Genomic DNA, 14448 nt, shown 5'->3' on the forward strand with positions numbered 1-14448 from the left:
TTTCTGTACCCACTGTAAAGTTTTGCCATTTTGTTTGGACTGCCTCGTCTCATTTTCCCTTCCAAAATGCATTACTTCATGTTGCACTGCATTAAATTTCCTCTGCTATGTGTCTGCCCAATTCACAAGTCTGTCTCTGTCCTCCTAAAGTCTGCTACTATCCTTCTTACTGTTACTACATTTCCAAGCTCTGTGTCATCCGCTGGGAGAAATCTGCTCAAATACATTTTCAAATGGGTGCCTGCCTGGTCCTCTTTGTTCCATGTTCTCTTTAATCAGATTGCCAATAGCACATAGTTGGTTATACATTGCATACTATTTCTTCTATTCTCTTGAGAAACATATGACTTCTTTCAATCCATCTATATAAAATTTCTGAAACACATATGTTGTACTTCAGTGCCACATTTTCTGTATCACATTTAAAGAGAGAAATGCCAATCATTTCTAATCTACAATGATTCTTCCTCTGGAATAAAAACAAATTCAATTTGATTTCAGATGTCACATTTAAAAGAAAAGAGAAAAACAGTCATTTCCTGCTAGTTTCTTCTGACCTTTAATTGATCACATGATCTACTCAAAGTAATTAACCTCTAATTGTCCTCAGGGAGGCACAGCAAATGAGACCCTGTGGCCTTAAGGGAAACACCAGTTACACATACTTGTACTTTTAACAACAGAATAATGCACTGTGTGTTACATGGGATAATGTTCCTGTGCTTATAAAAAAAACATATCCTCTGACTTGCCATAGACAACACCAAGCAAGATCGATTAGAATTGCTCTTACAGTTGAGTATATAATACAGGAAATTTAGGAAGAATGCAGTATATTCAACAAGAGGTTTATTAAAATAACCCAGAAAAAGGGCACCAAACAAAAAGTGTTCTTAAGTATAAACATTGTTGAAACATTGGAAAATTAAAATTAATATACTTTATTAATATTGTTACATGTTGCATTTCATTCTGAATTCAGAAATGCTGTTGTTTGGCGTGTGCAGGAAGAATAAAAGAAACAACAAGATGAATAATTTGATTAAAACTGATATAAAGATAGCCACCCCAGAGATTTTCATTGAACTGCAATGTGCCACGTTATAAGATTATAAATCCATGAGGTAAAACAAAGGTCAATTGTAAAAAGGCAACTTATTCTGCTACAGTTCTGTGCAAGCTTCTCTAAAGTACCGAGAAACTCAATAGATTGGAGACTCCTTCTGGTATTGTTTTAGAACTACACCATAAAGAACAGATCAAATTCTGCAGTAAATTCAAGCACCTTCTACAAATGTCCACAAAGATATTGTAGGTAAGGATTTTAAATTAGAGCATATTACACATTATTTTTGAAGCCACGAAAATAAAGTGTCATAGAGTCATACAGTTATACAGCACAGAAACAGGCCCTTCGGCCCATCATGTCTGTGCCAGCATTCAAGCACTTAAGTATTCTAATCCTATTGTCCAGCACCTGGCCCGTAGCCTTGTCTGCTATGGCATTTCAAGTGCTCATCTAAATACTTCTTAAATGTTGTGCAGGTTCCTGCCTCGACCATCCCTTCAGGCAGTGAGTTCCAGATTCCAACCACCCTCTGGGTGAAAATTTCTTTCCTCAAATCCCCTCAAAACCTCCTGCCCCTTACCTTAAATCTATGCCCCCTCGTTATTGACCCCTCCGCTAAGGGAAAAAGTTTCTTACTATCTAACCTATCAATGCCCCTCATAATTTTGTGTACCTCAATCATGTCTGCCCACCCCCCCCCCCCCAGCCTTCTCTGCTCTAAGGAAAACAACCCTAGCCTTTCCAGTCTCTCTCCATAGCTGAAATGCTCCAGCCCAGGCAACATCCTGGTGAATCTCCTCTGCACCCTCTCCAGTGTCATCACATCCTTCCTACAGTGTGGCGACCAGAACTGGACACAGTACTCCAGCTGTGGCCTAACTAGCGTTTTATACAGCTCCATCATAACCTCCCTGCTCTTATATTCTGTGCCTCGGCTAATAAAGGCAAGTATCACATATGCCTTCCTAACCACCTTATCTACCTGTGCTGCTTCCTTCAGTGATCTACGGACAAGTACACCAAGGTCCCTCTTACCCCTCTGTACTTCCTAGGGTCCTACCATCCATTGTATATTCCCATGCTTTGTTAGTCATCCCAGAATGCATCACCTCACACTTCTCAGGATTAAATTCCATTTGCCACTGCTCTGCCCATCTTACCAGTCCATCTATATCTCCCTGTAATCTAAGGCTTTCCTCCTCACTACTTACAACACCACCAATTTTCATGTCAACAGCAAACTTACTGATCATACCTCCTATATTCATGTCTAAATCATCAATGTACACTACAAACAGCAAGGGTCCGAGCACCGATCCCTGCAGTACACCACTGGTCACAGGCTTCCACTCGCAAAAACAACCCTCAACCATCACCCTCTGCCTCCTGCCACTGAGCCAATTTTGAATCCAATTTGCCAAATTGCCCTGGATCCCATGGGCTCTTACCTTCAGAACCAATCTCCCATGCGGGACCTTATCAAAAGCCTTACTGAAGTCCATGTAGACTACATCAACTGCTTTACCCTCATCTACACATCTAGTCACCTCCTTGAAAAATTCAATCAAGTTAGTCAGACACGATCTCGCCCTAACAAAGCCATGTTGACTATCCCTGATTAATCCCTGCCTCTCCAAGTGGAGATTAATCTAGTCCTTCAGAATTTTTCCAATAGTTTCCCTACCACTGATGTTAGACTCACTGGCCTCTAATTACCTGGTTTATCCCTGTTACCCTTCTTGAATAATGGTACCACATTCGCTGTCCTCCAGTCCTCTGGTACCTCTCATGTGGCCAGGGAGGATTTGAAAATTTGTGTCAGAGCCTTGCTATATTCTCCCTTGCCTCATATAACAGCCTGGGATACATCTCATCTGGGCCTAGGGATTTATCCACTTTTAAACCCACTAAAACAGCTAATACTTCCTCACTTTCAATGCTAATATGTTCAAGTATATCACAATCCCCCTCCCTGATCTCTACACCCACATCGTCCTTCTCCATAGTGAACACAAATGAAAAGTAACCATTTAAAACCTCACCTATGTCCTCCGGCTCCACACACAGATTGCCACTTTGGTCACTAATAGACCCTACTCTTGCCCTGGTTATCTTCTTGCCCTTAATATACTTATAAAATGCCGTGGGATTTTCCTTTATCTTGCCCGCCAGTGTTTTTTCATGTCTCCTCTTCGCTCTCCTAATTACTTTTTTAAGTACCCCCCTACACTTTCTGTACTCCTCTAGTGCCTCCGCTGTTTTCAGCCCTGTGCATCTGCCATAAGCCTCCATTTTTTTTTCTTATCCAATCCTCTATGTCCCTTGACATCCAGGGTTCCCTGGACTTGTTGATCCTACCCTTCACCTTAACGGGAACATGTTGGCTTTGAACTCTCACTATTTCCTCTTTGAATGACTCCCACTGGTCTGATGTAGACTTTCCTACAAGTAGCTGTTCCCAATCCACTTGGGCCAGATCCTGTTTTATCATATTGAAATCAGCCTTCCCCCAATTCAGTACCTTTATTTCCTGTCCCTCTATGTCCTTTTCCATAACTACCTTAAATCTTACAGAGTTATGGTCACTATCTCCGAAATACCCCCACTGACACTTCTACCACTTGTCTGGCTTCATTCCCTAGGATTAGGTCCAGTACTGCCCCTTCTCTTGTAGGACTTTCTACGTGCTGGCTCAAAAATCTTGGCTGTATGCATTTCAAGAATTCCGCCCCCTTTAAGCCTTTTGCACTAAGACTATCCCAGTTGATATTGGGGAAGTTGAAATCCCCTCCTATTATTACCCTATTATCTTTACACCTCTCTGAGATTTGCCTACATATCTGCTCCTCTATCTCTCCCTGTGTTTGGAGGCCTGTAGTACACTCCCAGCCAAGTGATTGCCCTCTTTTTATTTTTAAATTCTACCCATATGGCCTCATTTGAGGAACCTTCTGAGATAGCATCCCTCCTTACTGCAGTAATTAACTCCTTAATCAACAGTGCAATGCCACCTCCTCTTTTACCTCCTCCCTGTCATGCCTGAACATTCTATACCCTGGAATATTGAGCTGCCAGTCCTGCTCTTCCCTCAACCATGTCTCTGTGATAGCAATAATATCATATTCCCATGTGTTAATCAATGCCTTCAATTCATCTGCCTTACAAGTAAGATTCCTTGCGTTAAAATAGATGCAATCCAGCCTTGCATTTTTTACTTGTGCCTTAACAGGTCTATTTTTGCTCTGCCTTCCAGACTGACTCAGTTTCTCTTCTATATTTGACTGTGCATCACCCCCTAGTGTACCTCCACTCTGTATCCCATCACCCTGCCAAATTAGTTTAACCCCCCTCATCCCCCCAACAGCACTAGCAAACCTCCCAGCAAGGAAGTTGGTCCTGTTCCGGGTCGGGTGCAACACGTCCGACTTGTACAGGTCCCACCTTCGCCAGAAACAGACCTAGTGATCCAGGAAGCTAAAGCCCTCCCTCCTGCACCATGTCCTCAGCCACACATTCATCTGCTCTTTCCTCCTATTCCTATACTCACTAGCACGTGGCACTGGGAGTAATCCAGAGATTACAACCTTTGAGGTCCTGCTTTTTAATCTGCTACCTAGCTCCCTAAACTCTTGTTGCAGGACCTCATCCCTCTTTCTACCTATGTCACTGTTACCAATGTGAACCACGATCTCTGACTGTTCACCCTCCACCTTCAGAATGTCCTGCAGCCACTCCGTGACATCCTTGACCCTAGCACCAAGGAGGCAACATACCATCCTGGAGTCACGTTTGTGGCCACAGAAATGCCTATCTGTACCCCTTACGATAGAATCCCCTATCACTATAGCTCTCCCATTCCTTTTCTTCCCCTCCTGTGCAGCTGAACCACCCGTGGTGCCACAGATTTGGCTCTTGCTGCATTCCCCTGAGAAGCCATCTCCCCCAACAGTGGAAGGAGGCACAATGTTTTTTGATTTGTCTTCTGTTTAAACTTTTCAATTGAATTTCCTGTGAGCATATCAAGGAAATCTCAATCAGAGGAACACTGATAAAAACCTCAAAGCAAAGCTCGCAACACGCTAAGATTGCGGCCGGACTTAAAGGAAGAGTTGTGACATTAACTATTTCTTTGCTAGTGTACTGAAAGAAAGAGAATGGTTCAGCAGCTTAAGATCATAGATTTGTGTTGTATGAATGTTCACACAGAAACAAATAACTGTTGTTTGATTGCCTTTAAGAGTAATGTACCTTTGAGATCTTAGTATGCGAATGATGAGTACCAGGATGCAGTCATGTGACTACATGCCAGTCTCACTCTGCTACTGTAACACCAAGAGGCAAGTCCTGTAATAGTTACTAAAATAAAAGCGAAATACTGCAGATGCTGGAAATCTGAAATAAAAACAAGAGATGCTGGAAATACTCAGCAGGTCTGGCAGCATCTGTGGAAAGAGAAGCAGAGTTAACTTTTCAGGTCAGTGATCCTTCATCAGAACTGGAGGAAGGGTCACTGACCTGAAATGTTAACTCTGCTTCTCTCTCCACAGATGCTGCCAGACCTGCTGAGTATTTCCAGCATTTCTTGTTTTTATTCCTGTAATAGATAGCTCTGTACTGTATATAGTTGTTAGCTATTTAATGAACCTGTTAGAGATTTTCAAACAACCTGAACTCCACGCATCTCATTTTATGTTGCATCAGACAACATAAAGAAGCTACTTTGGAGTACACATTGTAGAAAATATTTTATTCCTATATTTTCTTTTTCAGAATGCAATTAGTTTTTGAAGGTTAAGCACCCATGCCCCTACTTCAGTCTTCGAGAAATAAGTTTCTTATTAAAGAGAACAATGGCTCCATAGCAATCAAAAAGGAAAAAAAATGGTTTGTAAGATTTATATTATGAAGCGATACTTTGACAAACAACTTACAGATTTCACAGGAACACTGCCTTATACTGAATCATCTGTGGTTATTTTTGGCAGCTTGATTGATACTAATTTTGGAGCAATTTTATGTTGCTAATGTTATGGCAATGTATTTAGTAGTGTTTGAATGTCAGTTGAGAACTATTTACCATTTGTAGTGATAGTGTCTGACACAAGCCAAATTATTTTTCTGCGACAAACACCTGTGGTGTGGGGAATATTTTTCTTACCATTCACAAGCCAAGTCACCTCAGGCCGCGGCTTGCCGACCACAGAGCACTGCAGTACAAAATCCTGACCCTCGCTCACTCTGCATTCCTTCAGTACGCTAGTGAAAAATGGTGGTACCTCTTCCTCCTTGGAGCCTTAAATTGATTAATCAAAAATAAACCATCAAAATGCTGTGTATAGAAATTCTTTGCATATGCATGCTTTAGATGTGTAATATGGCCATCACACAATAGTTTCAGATTGCAATCATATATAACATTTCTCATTTAAATAAAATATTACTGTAAAAATCACTGTAGTGCTTGGGAAGTAGTAACCAAGTTGCTTCGCTTCAGTTAATTAATAACCTTCTGAAGGTAAAATTCGGATAATACAACTAAAGCCTTGAAATTAAACCGTGGGATATAAATGTGCTAAGTTTAATGAATTTGTCTGAAACTTCCCTCTTTGTTTTTAGCAGAAGCATTAACACATTTATTTTAAACAGATTAATGTCTCTGCTAAAATACAGATATATCCCTCAGTGTAATTTCAAGGCCCGAGCAAGTCACCTGCCATTTAATTTTATTCGATAAATATGAAATCATACAACTTTGCTGCAAAATCAGAAAACCTTGTCTATAACACAGAAATTATTGTTGTCAATATTATTGGATAATGTGCATATATAACATTCCTCTGCCACTTTAATGCAGGAGTTAACTAATTTATCTTAAGAGGGCTAATGCTTCTGCAAAAATAGTAAACATGGGAGTTTCATGTGAACAAGTTAAGTATTCATCAGAAATCATGACCCACGGGAATTTCTAGGCTTATATTTTTGTCTGTCTGAACTGTAATTATTCAATAGTTGAGTGAATTATTTCACAGAACTCACACATTAAAATTAATGGACTATCCCAGTGCTGGTGCAGCTGGAGTTATGAAAACATTTGGAAAAACAGTCAATAAATATTGAACTGAATGATTATTCCTATTAATATTCTCAAACAATTTAACAATGGCCACAATCATTTATCTCGACGCTAACTTCATTTTTATTTATCCTGAAGGCCACAAGTTCTGACTAAAGTGAGGAGTATTTGAACACTTGTAACATTCCCACATGTAAATATTCATTAATAATAATGCCTACACTAGCACTGGTAATCGCCATCATTCTTTAGAGCGACTAGAAAGCTGCAAAATCTACAAAACCAAAATAATGATTGTAAGGAAAACACTCCTCAGAATTGGCTTGCACAAGGAATTACCTTATTTTATAACCAAAGACTAGGCTGCTATAGTAATAAATTAAAATCTCTTAAATTCACAACCCGTCATCATTCTTCAACCATTCTATATTCATTATTATAAACTGTAATAATTGTAATGCTTATGACAGGACAACAAAGAATTTGCCCAAAACAGTATAATACAGCATTGCCACAAAGGCAAAGTCTGCATGAAACAGTGCCATTAGGCTAATGAGACATCAGTGACCCTTGAAATTTGTGCAGAATACTTATTTAAATTAACTACAGTTCTTTTAGCACTAGTATTCAGGTGCAGGGACAGGTGGCTAGGATGGTCCAGGTAGCAGTTTCTCGAGGGACAACTTGTACAACTTGTATCCTAGCTCAAACTGCAGAGGGCACAGGTGAAGACATCAATAGGTTACCATAGATAAGAAGACTGATGGCAATGCACATGGACCTTTTAAGTACATTGGCTTGTATGCCAGTGAGCTTGTGCACAATATCAAAGAACATGGGAGAGACCAGCTCCAACTTGAGTACTGTCTTTGCTCACAGCATTGAGACCATCCAGTCAAGAATGGAGACAGTGGGCAGCTCTAAGAACACTGCAGGGGGGCCCAGAGTAATGGAACAATAGGTGGAATCTCTGATAGCTTCGAAGGGAAGCTCAAACTGTTGCCACTTTGGTTCTGGGGTCCAGCATCTCCTCTGGCTTACAAACCCAGAAGGCAATCGTGAATACAGGCTTTAAGAGCTTCCCCACATGCCAGCACTCTGTTCTCATGCACAGCAGTGGGAATGCCAATGCTCAGCCCTGAGAGAGGCTTTGGCTCCATGGAAGTGGCACCTGCTGCCACAACCAACCTCACAACCCTTGTTGGTGCCAGACAGACATGTGGGCCAAACTGCCCAGGCTGAAGCTGAGTTCCAGGTTCTCAACAGCCAGAGCTACTCAAGATCACCTATTATCACCTCTCAAGTAACCACAGTGGAAATTCATCAGTCCTCCACATCGCAAGCTGTAGCAACTGTGGAACCACATCATAGGAGCACTAGAATAGATAAGCAAGCACACAAGACAGGCACTCGGGTTTTGCACAAGGATGATTTGTAGATAGGCAAGATTTGTGTAACCATTTGTCAAATAGGTGACTGTCAGGTAGTCAAGGAGGACCAGGCAGGTAGTGCAGGAGTCCACTGAGCGCATCTCGCTTTCCAACCGGTATTCAGTCCTGAATATTGATGGAAGTGATAGTTGCTCTGGGGAGTAGAGCTAAAGTCAAGTCCATGACACTACAGCTGGCTCAGTTATAGAGGGCACAGAAGGAAGAATGGGAAAGCAATAGTGATAGGGGATTCTACAGATAGGGAACAAATGCTTTTCTGCGGCTACAGACGTGAATCCAGGATGGTGTGTTGCCTCCCTGGTGCAAAGGTCAAGGATGTCATTGAGCAGCTGCAGAGCACTCCGAGGGGGGAAGGTGAACAGCCAACAGTCGTGGTCCATGTTGGTACCAATGACATAGGTAGAAAGAGGGATGAGGTCCTGCAAGCAGATTTTAGGGAGCTAGGAAGTAGACTAGCAAGCAGGACCTCAAAAGTAGTAATCCCCAGATTACTCCTGATGCCATGCACTAGTGAGTATATGAAATAGGAGGATAGAGCAGACAAATATGTAGCTGGAGAGATGGTGCAGGCGGAAGGGCTATAGATTCTTGGGACATTGGAACCTGTTCTGGGGCAGGGGGTCCTGTACAGGCCAGACAGGTTGCACCTGAACAGAACTGGGACCAATGTCCTTGCTAGTGCTATTGAGGAGGGTTTAAACTAACATGACAGAGGTATGGGAACCAGATGGTAACATCAGAAAGGAAAAACAAGGTGTACAAAGGACTGGGAGAGATAGATAACACTAGAGTAAGAAATAGTAAGGCATTGGATGGAGTCAGAGTAAGAGGGAATGCAATGTCTAAATTAGGTTTGTAGTTCATGTATGTGAACGCACAAGCATGGTAAATGGGTTGGTGAGCTGCGGGAGCAGATAGCCACTTGGAAATATGATGTTTTGTCTAGTTCTTGTTGTTGGTCTTCGTCATCTTCCTCATGTAACAGGAACAGTTCTACGGGTCATGATATGGTAGATGAAGGGACTAAGTCAGATGGAAGGAGGGACTGTTGATGCTCTGGGGAGGGGATGATCCAAGAATAATTTGAATAATTTGCTGCCTTACAGCTTTGGAGGCTTGCAGCACCCCCGGGTTCAGCTCTTTCTTTGCATCCTCTTGTTCCTTGTCGCTTTCTTCATCTTCCTCCTCAAGAAGTTCCAAGGCATCTCCTCTTTGTATTGCAAGATTTTGGAACATGCAGCAAACGCTTATGAGTTTTGATAGTCTGGGGTGTACTGAAGATCCCATTTGGAGCTAATGGTTTGCTCAGTCAGGACCTATGTTGTCACATGGCTCTGATTATATCAGCACTCCATGTCTGGGTTCCTGACATTGCTGCTGGTAGTCACAAAAAATTGAATACTGAGCAACCGAAAGCCTTTCCTGTTGAAAACAGTGCTGATTTGTGATGGGAAACATGCAAGGTGATGTGCATGTGATGTATGATGCTCTGCCCCTGTGGAAATCCAGCAATTGGAACAAATCCCAGTGCTCTTTCTTCCTGCTTGTCTTTTTGTAATATGACGTACCTGATTAATCTTCAACATTGAGATTCCAGTATTATACTTATATTGGAACAACTTCTCCAGGGCAGCAGCTTGCTCTGGTGTGCAGGGTCCAAAGCCTTTGCTGTGACGAATGCACTTATCTACCTCAACCAAATTGGCTGGACCCTAGCATTTACAATGGTGGGGATCTTAGATGGAGGTTGGGTAGGATCTGCACTTTTTGCTGAAGACACTTGTCTTGTACTCATGCTGGAATCAGAATATGGGACCCAACTACTGTTTTCACAAGAAGGCCTGGCCAGAAGTTGCAGTGGCTTTCCCATCAGCTGAAAACTGCAGGGAAGAGGATTGGGGCCAGAAAAGATCCAAACAGGGAAGTTTTCTAACTTTCCTTGTAGGGCCAGGATGAGCAGAAGTGCTCTTCCATGCCCCATAAGGAAAACTTAGGCCTCCCTTGCCCCTCCTCTTTCCCAATTACAACACCCTGTGAGACAGTCCTGGCAATCAAACTGTCCATTCTTTTGGTGTTGGCTTCTGCACCTTACAATTATCCACCACTTCCAACCAGAACAGGGGGAATACCAGTCGGCGAGGCAACCAAGTCGTGTGAGAATCAGGCATATGTAGGTAAGACCAGGTAAGGGTTGACATACTTCTTTCTGAACTAAGCATACATTAGTCAAGCAGTTGAATTTTTATGGCAATCTGGAAGCTGTCATGGACACTTGTCTGGTGTTAGGTCACAAATGACCAAAAGGTTTTTAAACTCAATTTTGCGATTTAGCGTAGTGGGATTTGAACTCACAACCTCTTTGCTGCCAGTCCAGTACTACAATCACATGAACATAATCCTACTCTCTAATACACTATTAACAGTGATTTAAAAACAACAATATGGGAAATAACTTCATGGAACTACACTCAATGTCCAGCTCCTAAAGAGCTGGCCTCTGCAGTTTGCCACTGTGCAGCTGTAGGAACCACTATTTGCCATATTTACGTTATTAAGGCAAAGATGTTGAATCCCATCCTTCTCATTCATTTCAACAACACCGTTTCCTTTAAGTGAAAATCCATTGTAGCCCACTTCACTTCTGGTTTTGGACTTGCTGTAACTGTACAACTCAAGCTTAAGTCAAAAATTATATCATATGAACCCTAAAGGAACTTCGACTTCAAATACAAATAATAAATAACACCAAATGAATTTTACTGGATGATTATTTAAACCACACTGGGGGCCAAATTGGATAGCTGGAAAACAGGTGCAGGAATCACAACGCATAATTAATCTACATCCATTGAATATGATGTAGACAGCATGTCAACTTCACACTGCCTGCTCACTTGAATTACCTCTGCCTCCAAGCAGTGCTAATTACACTGTTCATTGGCTGAATACATCAGCTGGGGGCCAATATCTTGAGTGCACAACTTAAAACAAGTCTGCACAGATTAAAGCCATCCTGCAGCTCTTAAAGGGGAGATGCATTGCGGCTGGAGCAGGTGCTGGGTGTTATGGTTGAAGAGAATCTGATCTGGAAAAGAGTGAAGAACAGGGGAGGGAACAGGCTCCAAAATTTTGGACCTTGCATTGTAGGCCTTGGTGGAGGAGGTGGAAAAGAGGAGAGATGTCCTGTGTCTGCAGTGGATAAGAAGACCCTCCAGATACAGGGTCAAAAGAGTGGGGGAGCAGATAGCCATGGAGGCCAATGTCAGGAGCCAAATTCCAAGGATCTGACTGCAGTGTCGCAAGAAGTCCAATGACCTTACACAAGTGGTCAAGGTCAGTGAATGCATCTTCAAATGCCATATCCCACCAACTGCACCAATAGTCTCAGCCACTGTTCAATTCACCACACCCCCAACACTCACATACCAACAATCTATCAACCAAGCCTCATAGTTAACATTCATATGTTTTACATCATCCTCACACACTTAGCATTGCTGCAATCCTTACACCCACAACTCACAGGCTTCACAAACAGCTGAATATTCAACCATGACAACTACATCAGCATAACAGATGGCATGACACTCACTGTCACACTTCACTGTCTCTTGCAGGACAAGGTAGTGCACAACTAGAGACAGCAGGTGCTAACTGGAGGGGAATAGGGGTGCTTGCATGTCCAAACCCCTACGGAGAAGATGGTGCTGGCCATTATTGGGACACTCGTTGCTAAGGCTGTGGCTGCAGGGCTGAAAACATCAAAGATGACAGTATCCTCATACCTATTCCTCCTTCTCACATCACCCCTCCTCCTCATCCCACAATCTCTTCTGATTTACAAGCTGCAGTTACTTATCTGCATCTCCTACCCCCACCTCCCTGCACTACAACCTTACCCTTCTGCATTTCTCCCTTCAGATACCCAAGAAATGCAACCTGGCCAGGCAGTGGAGAAAGTCCAAAAAGACAGTGATTTAAGGTGAATGGCAAATGAATCAAAGGGGATGTGAGGTTGTTTCAGAACCCCAAAGGTCTGCTTTATCATATTTTGTGCTTTCATTGTATGCATGATATGCCTGCATATGTGGGTAATGCACTGGATTCGTCAGCCATGAGATCAACAGATAGCCCTCGTCTTCCTTTGGTTTGCCATGGTGGCACAAATGTAGGTGGCACAATGGATTGCCACAGAATGAAGGTATCATGACTACTGCCAGGATACTGAGTATTCAGCTGCATGATTCGCTGCCTATGGCCACACACCAGCTGGATGTTGAGGGAGTAGAATCCCTTTTGATTCCAGTATAGGACAGAGTTGACACCTGCAAAGCAATGTGCATGCTGTCAATGGCATCCTGCACCATGGGGAAGCCAGTAATCTGCGCAAAGCCTCATGCTCACTCTGCTTACTTGTCTCTGGCAAGAGAGAATGAAATGTAGTTTGTTCTCTTTGAGTAGACAGCCTCAATGACCTCCCTTATGCAACAGTGGAGACAAAATGTGAATTGTTGCAAACATCTCCAGCTCCAGCCTGGAAGGAGCCAAACGCATAAAAGCTCATTGCCACAGTCACCTTGATAGCCACTGGCCCTGTTCTGAGTTTGCATTTGTGGCAGCAGCAGACAGCATATTTCAGGCAGGAGAATTGCTCCCTGAACACCCTGGGCCAATATGGCCTCCTGCTGAGCGCCTTTCTTCCCCTCCTCATTTCCCTCTTCTAGCAGCTTGTCCTGCTTTGCATGGCTTCTGTTCATTCTGAAGTCATGTTGTATTCCAAGGGGAATGCCTACTAGTGAACCCATGTCTACCAGCAACTGCTTTGTGCAGAACCTTGAAATCCTTCAGCACCTGCTACACTACTCCATGTAGAGTTTTGCAAATTTAAACAACTATAGAAAACACCAAATACTTGTACATTCATGGCAACAGCCAGAAGAAATCAACCAGCAACTACCCTGTAAGTAGTTGATGGTTCCTTTAACTAGTGCTAGTATGGGGTCCTTCCTGCTGCTGAACACATGTTCAGCTGTATGAGGTTAAGAGAAGGCATTAGCTGGAGGGGTGAGCTCAAAATGGCAGCGCTGGCATTAAATCAGTGCTGCACTCTGATTGATGTCATGATCTGCCTACTCTGCATACTTCCGGCGAATGTTCACTGCAGGCGTTAACGCCTGCGGCAGTATGGCGTTCGGTGTGATTTGCTCCACAAGTGTGCATGCGCACTATGGACACCAATTTGGAGCCCAAAAAATGGGCATTAATGAGCTCAATTTTACACCCATCAAGTGTTGACTTGAAAAAGAATTTCAACAGAAAGTATGTTTTAATTATTATTCAACATTCCATTCTGCTGGTTGTTATCAAAACATTTCCACTGCTTTCTGCATATTTAGTTGAAAAAAAATCAAACAGTTGTATAATGTTCATCAGAATTTTGTAAATACAGCATTGTGGAGTCATTCATTTAAAGCTTGTGTGAAGGTATCCACAACTGAAATAAAGCATGTGGGTAACTGCTTTTTGTACTCTTTATTAAAATTATTTCTGTAAAAAATGTAGGATAAAGATATAACCAGCTATGCTAATTTCAAATATCTTTCTGTGTGCAAATACAAGGCACTGAAATTAGCTTTTTCACCTGCTAATTTATATGGCATTGTTATTAAATTAATACTTGCAGATAGGGTCTGGCCTATAATTGTAAGTACAATATATATATCATACATAAACCTCATAAAAATGTACAGTGGGATTACTTTAAAAACTGGGGCAACTGTGATTGGAATGCAAACATCACTGAAAATAAGAGGGCTATTAAATTACAGCAGGATGATGAATAAAAATGTTTATTG

The 14448-nt window shown here is 42.2% G+C and overlaps 1 protein-coding gene across 10 annotated transcripts in view; it reads right to left on the bottom strand.

Moving 5' to 3' along the window:
* Positions 1-14448, bottom strand: part of LOC137372031 (myosin light chain kinase, smooth muscle-like) — a 433121-nt gene that overhangs the window by 218957 nt on the left and 199716 nt on the right. For all 10 annotated transcript variants that reach the window (XM_068035330.1, XM_068035322.1, XM_068035326.1 and 7 more), the window contains one exon: positions 6228-6362. In XM_068035330.1, the coding sequence (XP_067891431.1) occupies positions 6228-6362 (135 nt within the window). The remainder of the gene's footprint in view (positions 1-6227; positions 6363-14448) is intronic.

Source organism: Heterodontus francisci, chromosome 7 (genome assembly GCF_036365525.1).
Source record: "Heterodontus francisci isolate sHetFra1 chromosome 7, sHetFra1.hap1, whole genome shotgun sequence".
NCBI lineage: Eukaryota > Metazoa > Chordata > Chondrichthyes > Heterodontiformes > Heterodontidae > Heterodontus > Heterodontus francisci.